This window comes from Carcharhinus amblyrhynchos, chromosome 5 (genome assembly GCF_965287045.1).
Source record: "Carcharhinus amblyrhynchos chromosome 5, sCarAmb.v2.hapA, whole genome shotgun sequence".
Taxonomy (NCBI): Eukaryota; Metazoa; Chordata; class Chondrichthyes; order Carcharhiniformes; family Carcharhinidae; genus Carcharhinus; species Carcharhinus amblyrhynchos.
Window position 1 is genome coordinate 84,981,490 of NC_137328.1, and position 20,082 is coordinate 85,001,571.

Consider the following 20,082-nt stretch of genomic DNA (forward strand, 5'->3'; position numbering starts at 1 on the left):
ATCTTGGTGTCATCAGCAAATTTACTAACCCATCCTTCAGCCCCCTCTTCCAAGTCATTGATAAAATTCACAAAGAGCAGAGGTCCTAGCACTGATCCCTGTGGTACACCTCAGGTAACTGGCCTCCAGTCTGAAAATTCTCCTTCCACCACCGCCCTCTGTCTTCTATGATACAGCCAGTTACTTATCTAATCGGCCAAATTTCCTTCTATCCCACACCTCCTTACCTCTTCATGAGCCTACCATGGGGAACCTTATTAAACACCTTACTAAAATCCATGTATACAACATCAACTGCTCTACCTTTTTCCACACACTTAGTTAACTCCTCAAAGAATTCAATCAAATTTGTGAGGCAGGACTTACCCCTCACGAAGCCATGCTGACTATCCCGGATTAAACTGAATCTTTCCAAATGGTCATAAATTCTATCTCTCAGGACCTTTTCCATTAACTTACCAACCACCGAAGTAAGACTAACTGACCTATAATTACCAGATCATTCCTGTTTCCTTTCTTGAAAAGAGGAACAACATTTGCCACTCTCCAGTCCTCTGGTACTATCCCCATGGACAGTGAGGACCCAAAGATCAAAGCTAAAGGCTCCGCAATATCATCCCTTGCCTCCCAAAGTATCCTAGGATGTATTCCATCTGGCCCAGGGGACTTATCCACCCTCAGGTTTTTCAGAATTGCTAATACATCTTCCCTCAGAACATCTACCTCGTCCATCCTATCAGCCTGTATCATGCACTCATCCTCAAGATCGTGGCCCCTCTCCTTAGTGAACACTGAAGAAAAGTATTCATTCAACACCTCACCTATCTCTTCTGACTCCATGCAGAAGTTCCCACTACTATCCTTGACTGGCCCTAACCTCACCCTGGTCATTCTTTTATTTCTCACATAAGAGTAAAAATCCTTGGGGTTTTCTTTTCTCCAACCCGCTAAGGACTTCTCATGCCCCTTTCTAGCTCTCCTAAGCCCTTTCTTTAACTCATTCCTAGCTACCTTGTAACACTCAAGCGACCCCACTGAACGTTGTTTTTTCATACCGTTTTATACCCTGACCTTTAACTCCAATGAAGAAGTTCAGAAAAAGTTCTATTCTGACCTTGAAGTCCTCACTGCCATCCCAAGAGAATTAAAAGTAATCCTATTGGGAACTCCCACTTACCTGACGAAGGAGCAGCACTCTGAAAGCTAGTGGCTTTTGCTACCAAACAAACCTGTTGGACTTTAACCTGGTTCTGCAGCTAATGGCCCACAGTACTATTTGCCCTGGGGAATTGACAATCTATATAATACCATTTAGAAGTGGCGCAAAACAATCAAAATTTTAGCCCTTTATGTTTACCAATAGGAGACCTCTATATGGGATAAAATTACTTTTCTTGGAACCACTCCACCCTTCCCACTCTTTCCGCGCCACCACCACCACCACACACCCCACCCTCCCGCCCGCCCGCCCGCCCCGGCCCTGCTCTTAGTAGGTGAGATACAACTGTTGCAGAACTTTGTTACTTCATGAAGCTGCAACAGCATTCATCCTGTAACAGATGATTACATGATTGCCAGATAGATTTTTAAATGCCAAATTTAAGTTTAAGTAATGTTGCTAATAACATCTAAGTCACTTTAATAGCCATATGGATGTAATATGGTTATTGTCCAAACGTGCATTTGAATTATGCAGGCCAATGGATATTTCGTAAGTCAATTAAAAAATTGTGATAGATGAATGTAGATATTTAGAATTAGATTCACTGTTAAATTATCCTTGTGTGTTTCAGTTGTGTAGGGATGATAGAATGTGCTAGCTACATTCCAGAACATAACATTAAAACTACTCAGATTCACTCACAGGGTGGGTGGATGTGAGACATGCTGACAAAAGAGCACTTACCCATGGCAGAACACTTTGTATAAAGATAATTTTCTTCATGGCCTGTCGTGACCTTTCTGACCATTTGCTTATACAAAGAGCAGTGGACTGAAAGCTGCCATTTGAGACTGTTCACTAGACTGCAACTTAGTCTTTTTTCTCTGCTCTGGTGGGAGGGGCAGGTATAGCAGAATTCTGAAAGACATCTTGCGAGATTATGAAAAGTTAGAATAGACCCTGAGTGAGTGCAGAGTCATCTTGCAAAGAAAGTTTGTTAGCCAATTGGATACAGAAGAAATAAATCTTGCTAACTTTTTTTTCTCAAACCACTTCACTGTCTATGCAGGTGTAAAGAGAACTTTCAAAGATGAAGCCTAACTCGTAAATTTCATAGTTACTACCATAAGAAGAACTGTACATCTCATGATTTATTGACAGAGGACACAGTTTTGAATTATCTGCTTGGGATTTCTGCTATAGCATTAAAATCATTGTTTGCAGTTTATAGTACTTCAATTAGTAATACAGATAAAATTGCACTTTGTTAATTAACTATATCGTGTATAATGAAAATTGTACGATAAATGTTGAGGCAGTTGTATCTTAGAAATAGTTGTTCATGAGATTCTTTATTTCATTCTAGTAAGTGACCTTTTGCAGCTGTTACAGATTGCATATTTGCTACTGTGTAAAATCTGGGAAACTTACTTTCAGCTGAATATTGTAAAGCAGGACTGGATAAATATATGTGACCACAGAGTCTCACTTAATACATAATGCGCTTTCAGAACATCAAAAACTTCCACTTTGACAGACTTAAAGAATCCTGGTTGCAGGGTTAAGTTACAATAAAAATACATTTTTCATTACCAAAAACAATTATTAAAATGATTTTCTTGTGTGACATTTTACACCACAAATCTTCCAAAGTACACTTGCCCTTCAGGTTGATAGAGCACTTGAAATGTTGCCCCAATCCACTTTGCAGTGCAATGCCTACAGCTTGCTTTACCATCGCAAAATTTGAAATTGATGTATTGTCTTTGCTGTTGTTGGTCATTTAGTTGGATGTCCAATACTACCTCTAGGCCAAAAGGCTGTGACGCATGACTTTATGTAAGTGGCAGCTGCACCGAAGGTATTTTTCCCAATGCTTTGAATGGAAAAGGCATTCCTAGTTTGACCAAGTCTAAACATTTTTAGGTCATCCACTGTTAAAATTAAAAATTGACCTGTTAACTAAGATCCTGCATGTCAGTGATTGCATTTCTATTGCGACTGCTATTGTTGTATTGAGAAACTTAAATCGTTGATATTGCTTTGTTAATTTGATTATTGTACTACTGAAGTATTGAATGTAACTTCCAACTTTACTAGGGGCATAAAGCAGAGTATCGATTAGCCACACACTACCTGATTTTTCTTTCCATCGACTTTAAATTTTGGATTTCTCATCAAAACCAGATTTATACCAAAACAATTAAATGAAATGTGTAATTTAGTTGAACGTAAAGGTGATATAACATGTTCAGAAGTGTATCTTTTTTTATAATGGGTTAATTAAATGTATTTTGTTTCCAGCTTTTCTGTTTATATGAATTCACTTTCGATGTAAAGACTATTTAAACAGGATAGCAAGTACTAAGAGATGAGATGTTAAACAGCGGCCCAGTTTGCTTGCTTCACTGGATGTTAAAAATTCAATGGCTTTATTAAAACATTTTCTTGATGCCTTGACCAATATTTCAACCTACATCATCAAAAATAGATGATCTGGTTACTTCTGGTTCATTTGCTCTGTGTGAGACCTTGCTGAGTGCAAATTGTCTGCCATATTTGTAGAAATTACTTTTATTTTCCTGAATAAGACATTATATTAAAAGTGACAGCAGTGATGATAGATCAAAAAGTTTTCCATTAATTATAAAGCACTTTGTGATTTCCTGAGGACCTGATATGGTTTTATAAATTAATGTCCTGTAATTGAAAGAACAATATAGTTAAAGATTAAATATTTTTGTAAAAACTAAAAATGTTAACAGCATATACACCGATTATTTCAATTTTTCTGATGGCTAGAGGATTAAAAACCCTGACTGAGTTGAATTCTGTAAAATGTGACCTTGTTCTTCCTTATGTCATTTTAAAACAGGAGGGTTATGGGGTGATTGTTCTAAACACCAATGAAAACTACGTAGAAGTGGAGAAATCAAAGAAACAAGAGCAACCACCAGCAAATGACACAGACGAGCCAGCTGAAAAGAAAGAGAAGAAAGATGACTGTCAGAAAGAAACAAACAAACGGCGTGACTTTTATGAGAAGTACCGAAATCCTCAAAAAGAAAAAGAGACCAAACACATTCCAATTCGGGTTAGTATTTGGTACTTTTCAGTAATAGTAAATTGTAGCAATCTGGTAATGTTGACCAGTTAACTCTTGTTTATGTGCATTTATAAAGCTCAGTAACAATTATCAACTTAATGAGTCATTGTCTCAATATTCAATTTCTCCCTTTTAGTCTAGATTTTAACATAAACTCTTGAAAATATATTACATATGAGTATTTTTATAGATAATTAAAATTTATTTTATTGAAATCACGTTGGTTCTGAAATTCTGCATGTAATAAGCTGACTCACCTTTGGAGGATTGTCTTTCTGAACATATACAGAAAAATAAATGTTGTTTGTACAATAGATTTACATTGCAATTGCAAGTTATCCATTTAGTAAGAAATTACATCATGTCGCTCACTTGCATAGGCATGGTTTTGCACAAGCCACGAAACCTGTTGTGCAGCAATTCTAAAAGAAGTTCAGTAGTGAAACTACAGCGCAACAAAGGGAAAATTATTAATATCTCAATAAATATTTATGGTTGAATAGTAGTAGTGTGATATAATGAGCAAATGCTATTCCTTGCTCTACCCTATCACTTATTCAGTGCACCCTTACACTTTGTAATGCTAACAACATGAGATCGTTATAACAGTGCTGCCCACAGTTCTCCATTTCTGCAGGGGGCAGAGACAATATTATTCAGACTTTGACATTAGCTGGTGCCTAGCATCTATACTATGCATTATACATTGCTTCTAGGTTGATGTAATACCAAAAGGTGTTTATTGGAACCTAGAGTTCACATTGCATCTATGAAATTTTCTACATAATCTTATAAGTTGATTGAAAACTTGATATTAAACTTGCTATATATGCTACTTACATTAAAACATGTTCAACATATCAATTCAGTTATTTCCTATATTTCATAACATGATCTTGGAAATCAAAATTACCATGCTCAGTGAAAGACTGGGTACCTAGGAATAGGAAAAAGCTTTTTATTTGGTAAAAGTAATTGTGAGGCATGATAATTGTTCACTGTTTTAATTTTGTGTCCACATTTTTAAAACAGCACCTGTTCTATTTTCTGTGTTTCTTTGTTTTTAAAAGGAAAATTTCATTGAATTCAATGTATTAATTGAATGCTGCAACAAAATTAAAGTTTAGAGTCATAAAAATAGAATGAAACACTACAATTTAGAATGTTTAAAACAGCTTATCCTTTCATAATTTCCAAAGTGGCTCTACTTTAAGAATGGTGCCAAGTTGGGCCTTTGATGCCTCAATTACATTAGGCACTGGCTTTCATAACGTCTCTTTGGATGCTGTTGGATCTCTTGGTATTATTGCCTTGTAGAGTGGATCCATCAGGCAGTACTGGGCTTCGTTATATTTATGCAGTGATTCCCTACAAGTCTTGCATGAAGCGGAATTTGCTAGGGATTATCTGCAACGCTTTCAACTCGGGTAATATTACAAAGCTTGTTGACTGAGCAGCTCAGTTGGCAGGTACGTTGGTGTGAGAAGCATCCAATTAGGTTGAATTATGTTGGCCATCTATACTGGCCATGAGACATATGCAAACATTGCCAAAGCAAGTGTAGCCTTTGTCAATGTACAGCAGTCAGGAATGAACAGGAGCAAATCGCCTATCAAACTGAAAACTTAAAGAACACATGCAAGACTTGGTCTGTTTATCAGGATCATGCCAAGAAGCTCAACCACTATCACCTGATAGCCTTGAGGAACTTTTGAACATCAGATGGCAGGATAAAATACAAAACACTGAATTGCTCACCAGAGTAGGCATGTGATGCATCCACACCATATTAAGTCAATCATAACTGAGTTGGGATGGCCATGTAGCAAGAATAACTGACACTCACTAACCAAAGCAAATTTTTTTGGAGAGCTTGGAGGTTGGAGTGTGCCTTCATAGTGTCCAAAGGAAGCACTACAAGGTTAGTCTGAAGGTTTCACTTAGGAGTTTTGACTTTGACTTTGAATTCTGCTAGAAACTTGCCTCAGATTGCTGCATTTGACACAATTAAATAAAAAAAAGTGTGGCCTCTTTCAAAATCAGGGGCTCAGAGAAAATGCACAGGGAGGAAATCTCAAGCCAGCAACTTATCCAAAACCGATCTGCCCGTGGTATCCTGTTCTATTTGCAGCAAAACCTTCCAAGTGCAAATCTGCCTTAGCATGCATCGAGATACCCTCCTGAACCCTACCAAATACTAATGCTAGCAAACGTGAGGGGAAACAATGGGAGATTGGGGTTGATAAAATTATCAGCTGTGATTGAATGCAGAGCAGACTAGATGGGCCCAATGGCCTGATTCTGCTCTTATATCTTATGGTCTTGCTCCAAGTGTTGAACATTTTCGTTTTTGCCTGGAAGGATGAACAAGAAAAGGAGAGAGTTTGAACATTAAAGAGTGGCAGAAACCATATTAAAGAGGTAACTTTGATATTTTGTTCGGCATGAGATTTTCTCCGTCCTGAAACCACGTTTTACCTTCAGTATTGTAATGAAGCAATGATGATCTATAATTTACCTCTTTACCCCATAAGGATGCCTGCGAGGTATTTTTTTTGTTGCAGATACATCAATACTTAATCCTCCAAAGTCTTTGACTGGAAATATTGGAATAAGTATGTGTTTGTAGTACTCCTCACATTGAAGAAGACTAGAACCCACAGGCTAACATTTTTGCTGAACATTTGGGAAAAGCAATTTCAATTGAACACAGTAAGCCAATATTGCCTGACAGTCAGTCTCTCCAACAAGACAGAATTTAATCATCTTGATGTTCAATGTCATTATCATCACTAAGGCTTCCGCCATCGATATTCTAAGGGTTACCATTGTCCAGAAATGTAACTGGACCAGCCATATAAATAATGTGACTGTAAGAGTAAGTCAGAGGCTGAGAGTTCTGCAGTGTATAACTCAACCTATTACTCCCTGAAGCCTGTCCATCATCTACAAGAAACAAATCAAGAAAGTTTGCTACTTGCCTGGATGAGTGCAGCTCCTACAACACTTTTGTAGCTTGACAACATTTGGGACAAAGCCTGCATGATCAGCTTATCATCTAAGATCAATGCAAGAACTCATCATGTTCCTTCAAATCCAAAACACAGAACTCTGCCATCCCGAAGGACAAGGGTATCAGACATTTAGGTTTTACTCCAAATCTTACAAATGGAAACAGCCAATAATCAAACATCTGGAACTCCTTTTCCTAAAAGTACTGCAGGTGTACCTACTTCAATTGACTACAGTGGTTGATGAAGACAGTTCACCACTACTGTCAGTAGGGCAATTAGGGATGGGCCTAAATGCTGGCCTTGCCAGTAATGTTCACATCTCACAATCAAATAAAAATAAAAGTAAGAGAGGTACAGTGTCTGTTATCATCTGTTAGACAGAATTTTGAGGGCGAATTAAGTCCTGAAATTTGTTTCCTATTTTTCTGTCAGTTAAGCGAAAGAAAACACAAACAAAAAGACATTGATGGCTTTAGAACAAAGAAAAGGAAGAACACTAAGGCTGGCGAAGAAATGAAGGGCGAGATTTTCTGGCCTCCCTGAAGCTTGTTTCTTAGTGGCAAGAGGTAGCGCACCGTTGGCCAGCAGCAGGAAACGTGTGGCAGGGGTGCACCATTGGCGGGACCAGAAGATCCTGCTGGCGTAAAGAGCTGGAGGATTTTGCTCAAAGTGCTTTGGTGAATGGAGATTTTAATTAAGGAGAGTGCATGGTGGCACAGTGGTTAGCACTGCTGCCTCACAGCACCAGGGACTTGGGTTTGATTCCTTAGGCCTGGGTCACTGCCTGTGTGGAGTTTGCACATTCTCCCTGTGTCTGTTTGGGTTAACTCTGCATGCTCCAGTTTCCTCCCATAGTCCAAAGATATGCGGGTTAGTTGGATTGGCCATTCTAAATTGCCCCTTAGTGTCAGGGGGACTAGCTAGGGTAAATGCATGAGGTTGTGGGTATTGGGTGTGAGTGGTGAATCAATGGGCTGAATGACCACCTTCTGCACTGTAGGATTCTATGATTCTATGAAATGTGTGGCCAAGAACTACAGTTCAACATTGTTTCATAGAATCATAGAAACACTAACGTTGAACTGTAGTTCTTGACACATATTTCAGAGAATCCTACAGTACAGGAGGCAATTCGGCCCATCACATGGGCACCGCCAACAATCCCACATAGGCCCTTTTCCTGCAACCCCAAACATTTGGCCCACTAATCCCTCTACCTACACATCCTGGGACTCAAAGGGACAATTTAGCACAGCCGATCAACCTAACCTGCATATCTTTTGACTGTAGGAGGAAACCAGAGCTCCCAAGGGACGTCCATGCAGACACAGTGTGAATGTGCTAACTCCATACAGACAGCGACCTAAGCCAGGAATCGAACTCAGGTTCCTGGGACTGTGAGGCAGCAACGCTAACCACTGTGTCACCAGGCCACCCATTAAATGTATATATTGTGTATCTTAATGTATACAGTGTAGAAGACTATATATGCCAGTTTTTAGCTGTTGCAGCTGCTTGGTTCCTTTAATCCAGTACAATGCTATAGCAACGAAAAACTAATTGAAAAAGTTTTAGCCAAACATGGGCAGGACGTGGAATACCATTTCAATTTTATCTTTTTCAGTTACCTATCATGCAATATGTAATGCTCAGAATTCTTTCTGAGACAAGACCTCAGAAGTTCAAGTTAGAGGTTCCCTCCCAATCTTCTAGTCAGGTCAACCAAAAAAAATTAAGTTATAATGAAAGGTCAGGAGAAGAAATTCATATCAAAACAACTTGCCACAATGTCATTATGACAACCTGCTGTAACAGTCTTAGCTCTGTTTTGACTTAGGTCAATTAATTCCTAAAAGTAATTTAATCTGACAGTGGCAGGATGTTGAAAGGCTTGCAGAGATGTCATGAAGGCGACCTTTCTGGTCATGTGCAGCCAAAAGCCATTTTTAACAAGGAATCTTAAGAACCATTGCAAGTTCTATTGTACTTAGTTAATTAGTTATTGATTAGAAACAATGCACTACCAAATATTCTGTGATTAGCTTGACGCCAGAAGGTTGTGCACTGACAGCCTGTTCTTGATAACTTTTATAGTTAAATGAGATATTCCATGTAAACATCTTGCTCTGATATCCGTGCAGCAAGATGAATTTTCTCTTTTGTTAAGAGGTACTGTCGCTTTTTCCAGTTTATAAAAACAATTTAAGATATTGACTGAGAAATTGGACTTATTAAATGATTACAGCATGCTAGACAAATGCTGATTACGCCTAGGGCCCAATTTCAGGTGAGGCTAATGCTTATGGATTCTGGCATGCTCTTCCAAAGTACAACTGAAAATGGACCAAAACTAGTACAGAGGTGATAGATGAAGCAGACTTGGTACAAGTAAGTCCACATACAGCAGAGCTTAGGATTAACTTAAATGTATAAAGGGTCAAATGTGGGATGCTAGCCAGGAGTGTTTTGGAATTGACACGACTATTGGTAATAAAGTCATGGATAAGAAATTCAGTAGCTGGTGAGCTGTGGCAGAGGTGATGTTATAGAGAAAAAAGACTTGTGGTAAGATAGCGCCTTTCATAACTACTGGATGTCTCAAAGTGCTTTACATCCAAAGAAACACTTTTGAGTTGCAGTTACGGTTATAGTGTAGGAAATTTAAAGTTTAAAGTTTGTTTATTAGTCACAAGTAAGGCTTATGTTAACATTGCAATGAAGTTACTGTGAAATTCCCCTACTCACCACATTCTGGCACCTGTTTGGGTCAATGCACCTAACCAGCATGTCTTTTGGACTGTGGGAGGAAACCCATGCAGACATGGGGAGAACGTGCAAACTCCACACAGACAGTGACCCAACCCAGGAATCGAATCCAGGTCCCTGGCGCTATGAGGCAGCAGTGCTAACCACTGTGCCACCATGCTGCCTGTAGCCAGGAATGCTGGAGATACTCAGGTCAGGTCACATCTGTGGAAAGAGAAGCAAAGTTAACATTTCAGATCAATGATCCTTTGTCAGAACATTTCCAAGATTTTGGAGAAGAAAGGGAGTTTGGAAATGGATGGTAGTTTGCAAACGTGGCAGGTTCAAGGGTTGGTTTTGGGAGGAGAGTGACGATTATGGCAGATTTGAAAATGAGATGGACAGTACCTGAAGAGAGAGAGAACTATTAAAATTATTAACTAACATCTAAGGATGTTCAGGTTACGTGGATTGACCATGCTAAAATTGCCACTTAGGGGAATTAGCAGGGTAAATAGGTGAGATTATGTGGCTATGGCCTCAGTGGGATTATTGTTGATGCAGGCTCAGTGGACCAAATGGCCTCTTTCAGTACTGCAGGGATACTATGATCTTCTAATATGTGGATCTGGGAAAATTGAGTGGTTAACATTTTAGTGGGAATACAATTGAGGGAGTAGGAGATGGGCCTCTAGGACAATCTTGGAGAGGAGAGGAGATGGGTAGAGAAAATCTCAAGAACATTGTGAGTTCAAAGCTAGGACAGGTGCTGGGAACTTTAGAGGAAGTTTGACCTGGTGGGCTAGTGGAAGAGAGGGACAGAGCAGAAGGAGTTGATCAGATTGTCTCAAACTTAGCAACAAACAGGCTCATGAGTTCCTTGCACTTACTGTTAGAGGTGAGAGAGGAGGGATACCACCCCCCCAACTACTGTCCCCTGACTAACATTTGCTGAAATCCCCACTGGGGCATATGAACCCTAATGGAAGCATTGCATCACAGAAGAGGAGCTGTTACAGCCTGCTCGTTCCAGTACAACACCAACTGTTCTTTCTTTGACCCCACCCAGAGTTTGGAAATAATTGTCTTAGTCCCATTAGTTAATCGAGCACTTTTTTTTGCAGTGATAGCAATTGTTTTAAGAGCTTGCCTCCCTTTCACCCCTCAACTTTCCACTGTCCTTGGCATGGCTTTTGTCTATTCTATTGTGAAGACAGATGCAAAATATGTGTTCAAAGTCTCTGAAATATCCTTGTTTTTCTTTATTTATCCCCCAGTCTAATCTTTTATGGGACCAACATTCACTTTAGTTACTGTCTTCTTTCTTACATACATGAAGAAGCTCTTAGTTTGTTTTTGTATTACTTGCTAGTTTACTCACATATCCTTATTTCTCCCTCTTCAGCATCCTTTTAGTTAATATTTGCTGGTTCCTAAAGTTATCCAACCTTCTGACCTGCCACTATATTTTACAGCATTGTATCCTTTTTTCTCTGAAGTTGATCACTCTTAACTCCCTGAGCTAATCATAGGTGGTGCATCCTTCTCAGAGAGTCATCCTTTCTTAATGGAATATATCTTTGTTGAGAGTTATGAAATATCTCCTTAAATGTCTGTCACTGTTTATTCTTTTGTCTTTTAACCTATTTTGTCAGTCCACTTTAACTAACTCTATTACTATACCTTAATAATTATTATTATTTAGGTTTGGACCCAAGTATCCCACCTTCGCTGAATATGAAATTCTACCATATTATGATCACTCTTACCAAAGGAACTTTTACTATGAGATCATTAATTAATTCTGTCTCATTACCAGGTCTAAAATAGCCTGTTCTCTGGTTGAATCTGGAATGTTTTGTTCCAACAAACTGTCTCGATTATTCTGTATGAACGCCTTGACCACTGAATCCTTCCCCTCCCACTCCAAGTTCCTCTCCATTCCCAGGTGTTGTCCTTAACCCTGGCACTGGACAAACAAACACTGGACTTGCATCCTTGGGTGCATCTTATAGATGTTACAGATTCCATGAAAAATTAAGTGAGTGAGGTGCATTATACATGAAATTTCAGTTGCTTTTTGAGTCCTCATAACAACAAAATTACATATTATTTGATTAAGTGCTGATGAAGTGTAAATACTTTGTAAATAGGCTTTTTATATTGGTATATGATATTCTGTCTGCTAATTCAATAATGATACTAACTCATTTAATACCATGTAAAGTAACAATGAACTAATTTCACACATGTTCCGTAATCAATAAATTAGTTAATGTGGACATGAGATGGAATAGTGAATAATTCAAATTAGTTTATTAGATTTCTTCTAATCATGAATTTAGATAATATTCATGCCTTCCATTGTGAAATTCGCAAGTAGAGTCAAAGCTTAGAAATATGTTTGCATGCATAGAAAAACCATTATTAGGCAAGTCATTGTGTAACTGGACTAACAATAGCTGTACTTAGATTTCTAATAGTTTCCAGTAATTCTGTTTATTCCTGTCAGCTATTTTAGCCTCTATAGTATACAAAGTCAAAATTTCAACATTTAATTTAAAAAGTGAGTTTAATTTGTTGCTTTATATTCAGTAATGCTACATGAGTCTGGATCTGATTTCCATATTGATATCGCATTTGCTAAAGTTTTTGCAGGTGGTGTGTGACGGAAAGATATGCTTGTTATGAATGCTGTGAAGGGTTAACAGTAGGGGGTTTATCAAAGTCGGCATCAGGAGAGGAAATATGTAAACTTATCACTGCAAGCGTTCTCGAAGGGCGAGCTGCTTGGCAGGAGCTAATTAACCCAAGGAAATAATTACACAGATATGCAAATCTTGTTTAGATAATTTAATGTATAATCACCAGAAGTAGTCAATCACAGAAATGTTTGCCCAGGTGCTAATCTATGTAGAATTTAAAAGGGATATATACCCAACTGTTACCTATCTGTTGCTGTTAGCAAATGCCTCTAAAATTCAGAAAACTATGACTGGAGTTCCAATAGAAATATATTACATTGTGCAGTAATAAACAATTAATCACGCTGGAAGCTTAGAAGCTGTAACCAGTTATTGGGCACTGTCAGTGTCAAGATGAATGAGATGGTTACTGCATTTCCTGGCCTGTTATTGGAAGCAGATTTTGCTTTCAAGCTGCTGAATCAAAATGCAACCTGAAAGCAAAATATTTTCAGTCATTTATTCCACTGGGGGGGTTGCCAAATTAAGTCTAGTTTGAAACTTTGTTCAGCCATAAACTTTAATTTGAAGTAATATTCTGAGTTAACATGTTCTGCACTCTCTACAGTCCTTTATACCATATGATATCACCTCTCAAATTCTTTATTTCATGTATAAAGCACTGTTTTGTCCAATTTTTTTTCCCATATCTCAGACCTCTGATACTAAGGATCAACATTGTGGCTCTTCTTCTCTACTGTAAGTGCTTGAATGTTCCTAATTTTTATAAATGATCTGGATGAGGGTATAGTTGGATGGATTAGTAAATTTGCTGATGACACCAAAGTCGGAGGTGTGGTAGATAGTGAGGAAGGGTGTCTTAGTCTACAGGGAGACTTGGACAAGTTACAGAGCTGGGCCGAGAGGTGGAGGATGGAGTTTAATGAGGAAAAGTGTGAGGTAATTCACTTTGGCAGGAATAACGGATGTGTAGAGTATAGGGCTAACGGTAGGACTCTGAATAGTGTGGATGAACAGAGGGATCTAGGTGTATGTGTACATAGATCCCTGAAAGTTGGGAATCAAGTAGATAGGGTTGTTAGGAAGGCATACGGTGTCTTGGCGTTTATTGGTAGGGGGATTGAATTTAGGAGCCGCGGCGTCATGTTGCAACTGTACAAAACTCTGGTGCGGCCGCACTTGGAGTATTGTGTACAGTTCTGGTCCCCACATTATAGGAAGGATGTGGAGGCTTTGGAGAGGGTGCAGAGGAGGTTTACCAGGATGTTGCCTGGTACGGAGGGGAGGTCCTATGAGGAGAGACTGAGGGATTTGAGGTTGTTTTCGTTAGAAAGAAGGCGGCTACGAGGGGACCTTATTGAAACATATAAGATGATTAGAGGTTTAGATAGGGTGGACAGTGATAGCCTTTTTCCTCGGATGGAGAAAACTAGCACGAGGGGACATAGCTTTAAATTAAGGGGTGGTAGTTATAGGACGGATGTCAGGAGTAGGTTCTTTACCCAGAGGGTGGTGAGGGATTGGAATGCCCTGCCTGCTGCAGTTGTAAATGCGCCTAGTTTGGGGGCGTTTGAGAGATCCGTGGAGAGGTTTATGGATGGTAAGGGTTTGGTTTAGGTTAGAGGGTCATTGTTTTTTAACTGGTCGGCGCAACATCGTGGGCCGAAGGGCCTGTTCTGCGCTGTAATGTTCTATGTTCTATGTTCACAACTGGAACTGGAAACACACAGTACAGGCTGACCAATGTTTAATCATTACTTCCTCTGATTTATATGTTATTGTTATAGTTATGTAGCTCTACGTTCTATCAACTTTATTGATTGCAGCTGTATTATTGGTTCAACAATGTTTAGCACTAACTCTATTAAGATTCCTAGGTTTCTTTCAACTTCATGGTTTGTTATTTCAAAGCCATGTATGGAGTACACATACCAACAATCTTTTTTAGGTGCAGTCTCAGGTCCTGTTGCTGGGACTGTTACTGTTTCTAACTTACATAAATGGTTTGAAATCAGAAACTTCGTGACAATTTGTCAAATTTGCAGTGGATATAAAACTAGGAGAGGCAATGGAATTGGAAGACGCAGTTCAGAAATAACAAAATTAAATGGACAAAATATATAAATGGAAAGGACAATGATAAATTGTCTAAAGTCCAAAAACGTGCAGGTTAGGTTGATTGGCCATGCTAAAATTGCCCCTGAGATGTATCGACATGGAGGTAGGGCCTGGGTGGGATTGTGGTTGGTGCAGACTCGATGGGCCAAATGGTCTCTTTCTGCAGGATTTCTATGATTCTATGAAATAAAAGATGTTATAGTCCTCCAATGAGTACCTGTTAATTCCTACTGTTCAGCGATTTTCAATTTCAGCATGCAGGCCCAGGATTTCTTGAACCTGTGCAGTACTTATAACATTTAAGTGCACCCTTAGGCTTATTGTTGTCGACCTAGTTTGTCATTCTCTAACAGAAGTCAAGAAGATTATCCAGGCAGGATTTTCTTCTTATTAATAAATGTTATTTTCTGTTAACTGTGTTATTATTGTGTTAACAATAATAAGTAGTTATTCTGACTGTGTACTATTTTTTGTTCAGGCTCAGGTTCAAATCTAGTTGCATCTTTTGTTGTTTCACGTTTTCCCTGACTGCCATTATACTGTTGTGGTACTTAATGAATGTGTTGCTTTTCCTCTGGTGTCTCCTAAGGATCTATGTTTTTGCTGTCCTATTTTTCACCTAAATGGTGTCTCTCAGTGACACCATTTAAAAACACAGTACCACTTCCATGACGTGGAGGCTTTATGGCATAGAAAGTGGCTGTTCAACCCATATATTTTATGCTGAGTTCCCTGTAGAGCGAATTTTAAAAATATTTGTTCATGGGATATAGTCATCGCTGGATAGGCCAGCATTTATTTATTGCCCATACTTGTTGCTAGAAAGGGTAGAGGTAGAGAGATTCTTCCCGCTTAGAAAGGAAAACAGAACTAGAGGGCACAGTCTCAAAATAAGGTGGGGGGGGGGAGGCAGTTTAGAACGGAGTTGAGGAGGAACTTCTTCACTCAAAGGGTGGTGAATCTCTGGAATTCTCTGCCCATTGGCTACCTCGTTGAATACATTTAAGTCACGGGTAGATAGATTTCTGATAGACAACAGAATTACGGGTTATGGGGAGAAAGCGGGAAAGTGGAACTGATCCACTTCAGATCAGCCATGATTTTATTGAATGGTGGGGCAGGCTCAGAAGGCTAGATGGCCTACTCCTGCTCCTATTTCTTATGTTCTTATGTGACCTCCTTTAATTTTTACTTCAGTTTGACATTTTGTAATACTTTTTTATAAGCAAATATTCTTATTTAATGTGGCTTCTCATGGGTGATCCCATTCATCATCTCCTTCCCACAGGTGTTCTTTTTCAGCTTTGTTGCTCTCCATCCCTCTAGCCTTACTTCTCAAGTGTTATTACTTTAAATCTACAATATCTGTTCTGACATTAAGAAAATGCCCAGAATTATTGATGCATTTTTCATTCCTGCCCCTCTTTTCGTTTACTTGATTGTAAAAATTTGTGCTTCTGGGAAGGCTGCGGAGAATTGAGCCCACTGCTGTAAGTTACCCGGTCATGCTGTGACTTTCATTTTAGCAGTGGAGTTGCAGAAGTCATGGAGTGAAACCATCCTGTTTGTTTGCCCGACTTAACAATGTTCACAGCTTGTGGTAGAGTTTGAGATTCTCTTGAAGCATTATACTCATATTTAGTTGAACTCTATTTTTATCAGTTCTTTTGACAGTTTATAGAAGCCCTCTGGAACAGACAGCTGCATACTTTGGACCAGAAACTCCATTCTAAGTTCTAAAACACATATCATGTTGAATATATGTTCTGTTGGCAGTGTTATTGTAGTTTAAGCGGGTTCAAGGACTCCCAGGCCACCTGTATTTTCTGCAGCCTGAGGAGTCTATTCCATGCTTACATCAAGTGCAAGAGGTTGCATTCGTTTTTAATTTTTTTCCTTAAGTTCTGGCTGCCTCTCAGCCCCATGCTCCTGAGCCGGAATCCTCTGGCCATTCATGCCAGCAGGATTCTCTGGCCTTGCTGCAGTGAATGGAGATTTAACTGTGCCAAATTCTCCATCCTCGCTTGCAGCAGCAATGGGGTGTGAACAGCCAGACATTTCCAGCCCTTATCTTTGGCCACCAGGTGTGGAGGGATGCAGGTAAGGAGTAGACTTCTTGTAAGTCTGCTTCTGGGCCTGGCCCAGTCAGCAGGCAGTCATTAGACCTGACTATCTGCCCCTCTTCCATGACTACGCTACAGCTGCTGTCCATGCAGAGGGCTCAAGTGGTCCATTGGTACTCTTGAGGTTTTCCACGATTAGTGGGCACCAAGGGGGCTGGAGTGCATCATAAACCCTGGGAACATAATTTTGATTTGATCATTTTTCTTTAAAAGTTTTGTTTTTTGCTACAGTACCCCTTTAAGGGACGTAATTAGTTGCTTATATTGTTTAATTGGTTTCAAGAAGAATATAAAACAAGCTAATCTTATGTTACAGTGCCCCCTTTAAGGAGTTGTCAATTTAATTAGCTCATTTGTTAATTAGTTTATATTTTGTTCCAATGGTTTACACAAAAGAGTGTAAAGAGATACTGGGACTGTCAATTAGTTAATTTCTTAATTAGTTTATTTCTCTTGGTATTCAAAAGAGTGTGAAATGATTCATCTTGTCTTTTTCTGAGGCCTTGAGGAGTCCATGTTCCATGTACACGTAGATTGCATGAAGTTGCAACCCATTTTTGTATTATTTGAGAAACTGTTTCTCAAATTTAGTTGTAATTCAGCCTCATGCTCCTGATCTTTGGCCACCCAGTTTGTGGTGGGGACAGGCGTGGACAGGAGAACCTCCGTGTAAGCCTCTGCTTGGTCCTTGCCAAGGAGGATATTAATATATCCAGGCAGCAGGTGATTGAGGGGGCCATCTGTACCAAAGGTCTGCCCCTCTTCTGCAGCAACATTCATGCCTGGGTTTCCCCAGAGAGGGAGCATACTGTGTCCACTGGTACACTTGAGGCCTTCCATGACCATTGGACACCGCAGGGGCTGAAGTGCATCATCACATCCGAAAACATCATTTTAATTTGATTTTCTAAGCTTGTTTAAAGGTTTACACTTTTTGTTGCAGTACCCCTTTAAGGGGCTGCCAATTAGCTAATTAGTTAGTTTATCTTTTGTTCCATTAGTTTACTCATAAGACTATAAAAGGAGTCAGATTTTGCATTGGCCCCAGGCCTGGAAACCTCCCTCAGGAACTTCAGTCCCATGATTTGAGCCACCTCACAGAAATCCCCTTTGTGCCATTCCACTCTGGTAGGAGGTTTCCTAGATAAGTTGCAACCCCTCCACTTCCTTACACTTGTCAACCATCCACACTTGCCATGGCGTTCGAGTCTGCCGTCTGGAGCTGGTAGAGAGTGCGAATTTCTATAAGTTAATTTCTTGGGTCAGTTCATTTGCATCTTTATTCCCATATCCAGATAGTGATTGGGCCAAATGTAGGGAAGACACTGGTAGAAGAGGAAGTTGGTCTGCAAATGAAATTTAAAGAGATAAGCTCAGTTAAAGGGAGTTTTACTATGGGTGAACCTAGATTACCTTCCAGTAGATCATTCAAGTCACTGTGGTTCATGCTGGAGTCTAGGCAGTCAGTGGTGACAATCTGTTCAATGTCAAGGAGCATAATATCTATCCTCATCTTTGTCCAATGTCAGTGGCTTTGAGCTTGTATGTGTCAAGCTCCTTTTAGGCAAGCCTTGAGAGTCATCTGTAGTTCACCCTGTTTGTGGTCGCAGCTATGGCAAGGGGACCAAAGATAATGACCTAGATCTTCCGGTCCCAAGAGCAGCAAACACAGACATTCGCTGCTGTCAAGAACTGCAATGTAATCAGAATTTCTGGTTCGCCTAAACATGATTTGCATGTAAACTCAAGCTTTTTCTCCAGGACTTAACTACTGTTTTACACTGATTTATTTGCAAATCCCTCTAAATTAGGAGGTGCGTCTTCACAACCTGTAGCACCTTGTGCTGCTAAATGCACCTTTTGCGCCTCCAGGTCACTGCACCCCACCTCGCATAACCTATTGCCGCTCCCCTTCCTGGTATCCCAATCTCCTTACTTCTGATAATGTGGGGATGCCATGGGTGGGTGAGGTGATGGGCCAGTGGTATGACAGGGGGAAGGCGTGAGCAGAATTGGATATGGGATGAGGGCGAGCTAGAATGAAGAATTAATTGAAAATTACCTTGAAAACACTGAGTTTAAGGCAGAGCTTAAGGGCTTATGACTTAATCACTTTTGCCAATAAGTGATACAACATCCTGAGAAGACTAGGTAATTTTGCAAATTAGTTAATTTTTCAAGACCTATCAGATCAATGTCTCCATTGGCGTTGTTATGAGCATAATCCTTTTCTCACTATAACCTAGATATATCTCTCTTAGTTTGAATTTGGTACATGTCCAGCATCAAGCAGCTTTATGCCTTCCATAAAGAAGACATGCACAACTAAACTTTTAATACACAGTGAAGACTATTTAACCCAAAACTCTGTAATGGAGAAATTGAATATCCATGTTTCTCTCCATATACTGCATGGAACAAATTCCTGCAATAATAAAAAAAAGCATTAAATGCTGTTAAATGCTTTGCCTACACTTTAAAAAAAGTGCTTTATGGTTAATGGAGAATGATGCATTTCATCATACAATGGTTAATTTTTGGAGGGTAAATCAGTCTCTTGATTAGACACTCTAGTATTTTAATTGGTTTAATTCCACTTCAGGCACAAGAAACAACCAGTTGCAATCAATTGTGTAAAGTCAAGTTCTCAACTGTATGAAGTGCAGAATGCAGTAATAGCCAGTATACGTTCAGCAGACAAATTCAGGATTTTTATGAATATTTTCAGTGCTGCTATATTATTATTTGTAGGATTTTAATTTGCTGCTTTATTCATTTCATGAAATGGTCAGTAATGAACAATGCTCAATATAACTCTGCTGATATAGTGACATTTGGGCTTGACAAACAAGATTTCTTAATGAAAAGATTTCATTGTGTTGGGCCCTTCCTCTTTCTCTATGGACACAAGTATGTAAACAAACCAGTAGAGTAAAGTAGATGGGATATTTGCTGTTTCAACACTTAAGACATTTTTTCCTGAATCATCTTACTTCTCTCTTCCTATTGTCCTGTATCAACATTATCTCCTTCATAGTGATGCTCCTTCAGTGAGAGATGAAAATTCCGACATTGCAAATAAGCTTTTGTTTTGGAATTGTTGCCATTC

At 39.3% G+C, this 20,082-nt stretch overlaps 1 protein-coding gene across 5 annotated transcripts in view; it reads left to right on the plus strand.

The window, feature by feature from the left end:
• Positions 1-20,082, plus strand: part of arb2a (ARB2 cotranscriptional regulator A) — a 529,674-nt gene that overhangs the window by 225,949 nt on the left and 283,643 nt on the right. For all 5 annotated transcript variants that reach the window (XM_080189122.1, XM_080189121.1, XM_080189123.1 and 2 more), the window contains exon 7: positions 4,038-4,256. In XM_080189122.1, the coding sequence (XP_080045248.1) occupies positions 4,038-4,256 (219 nt within the window). The remainder of the gene's footprint in view (positions 1-4,037; positions 4,257-20,082) is intronic.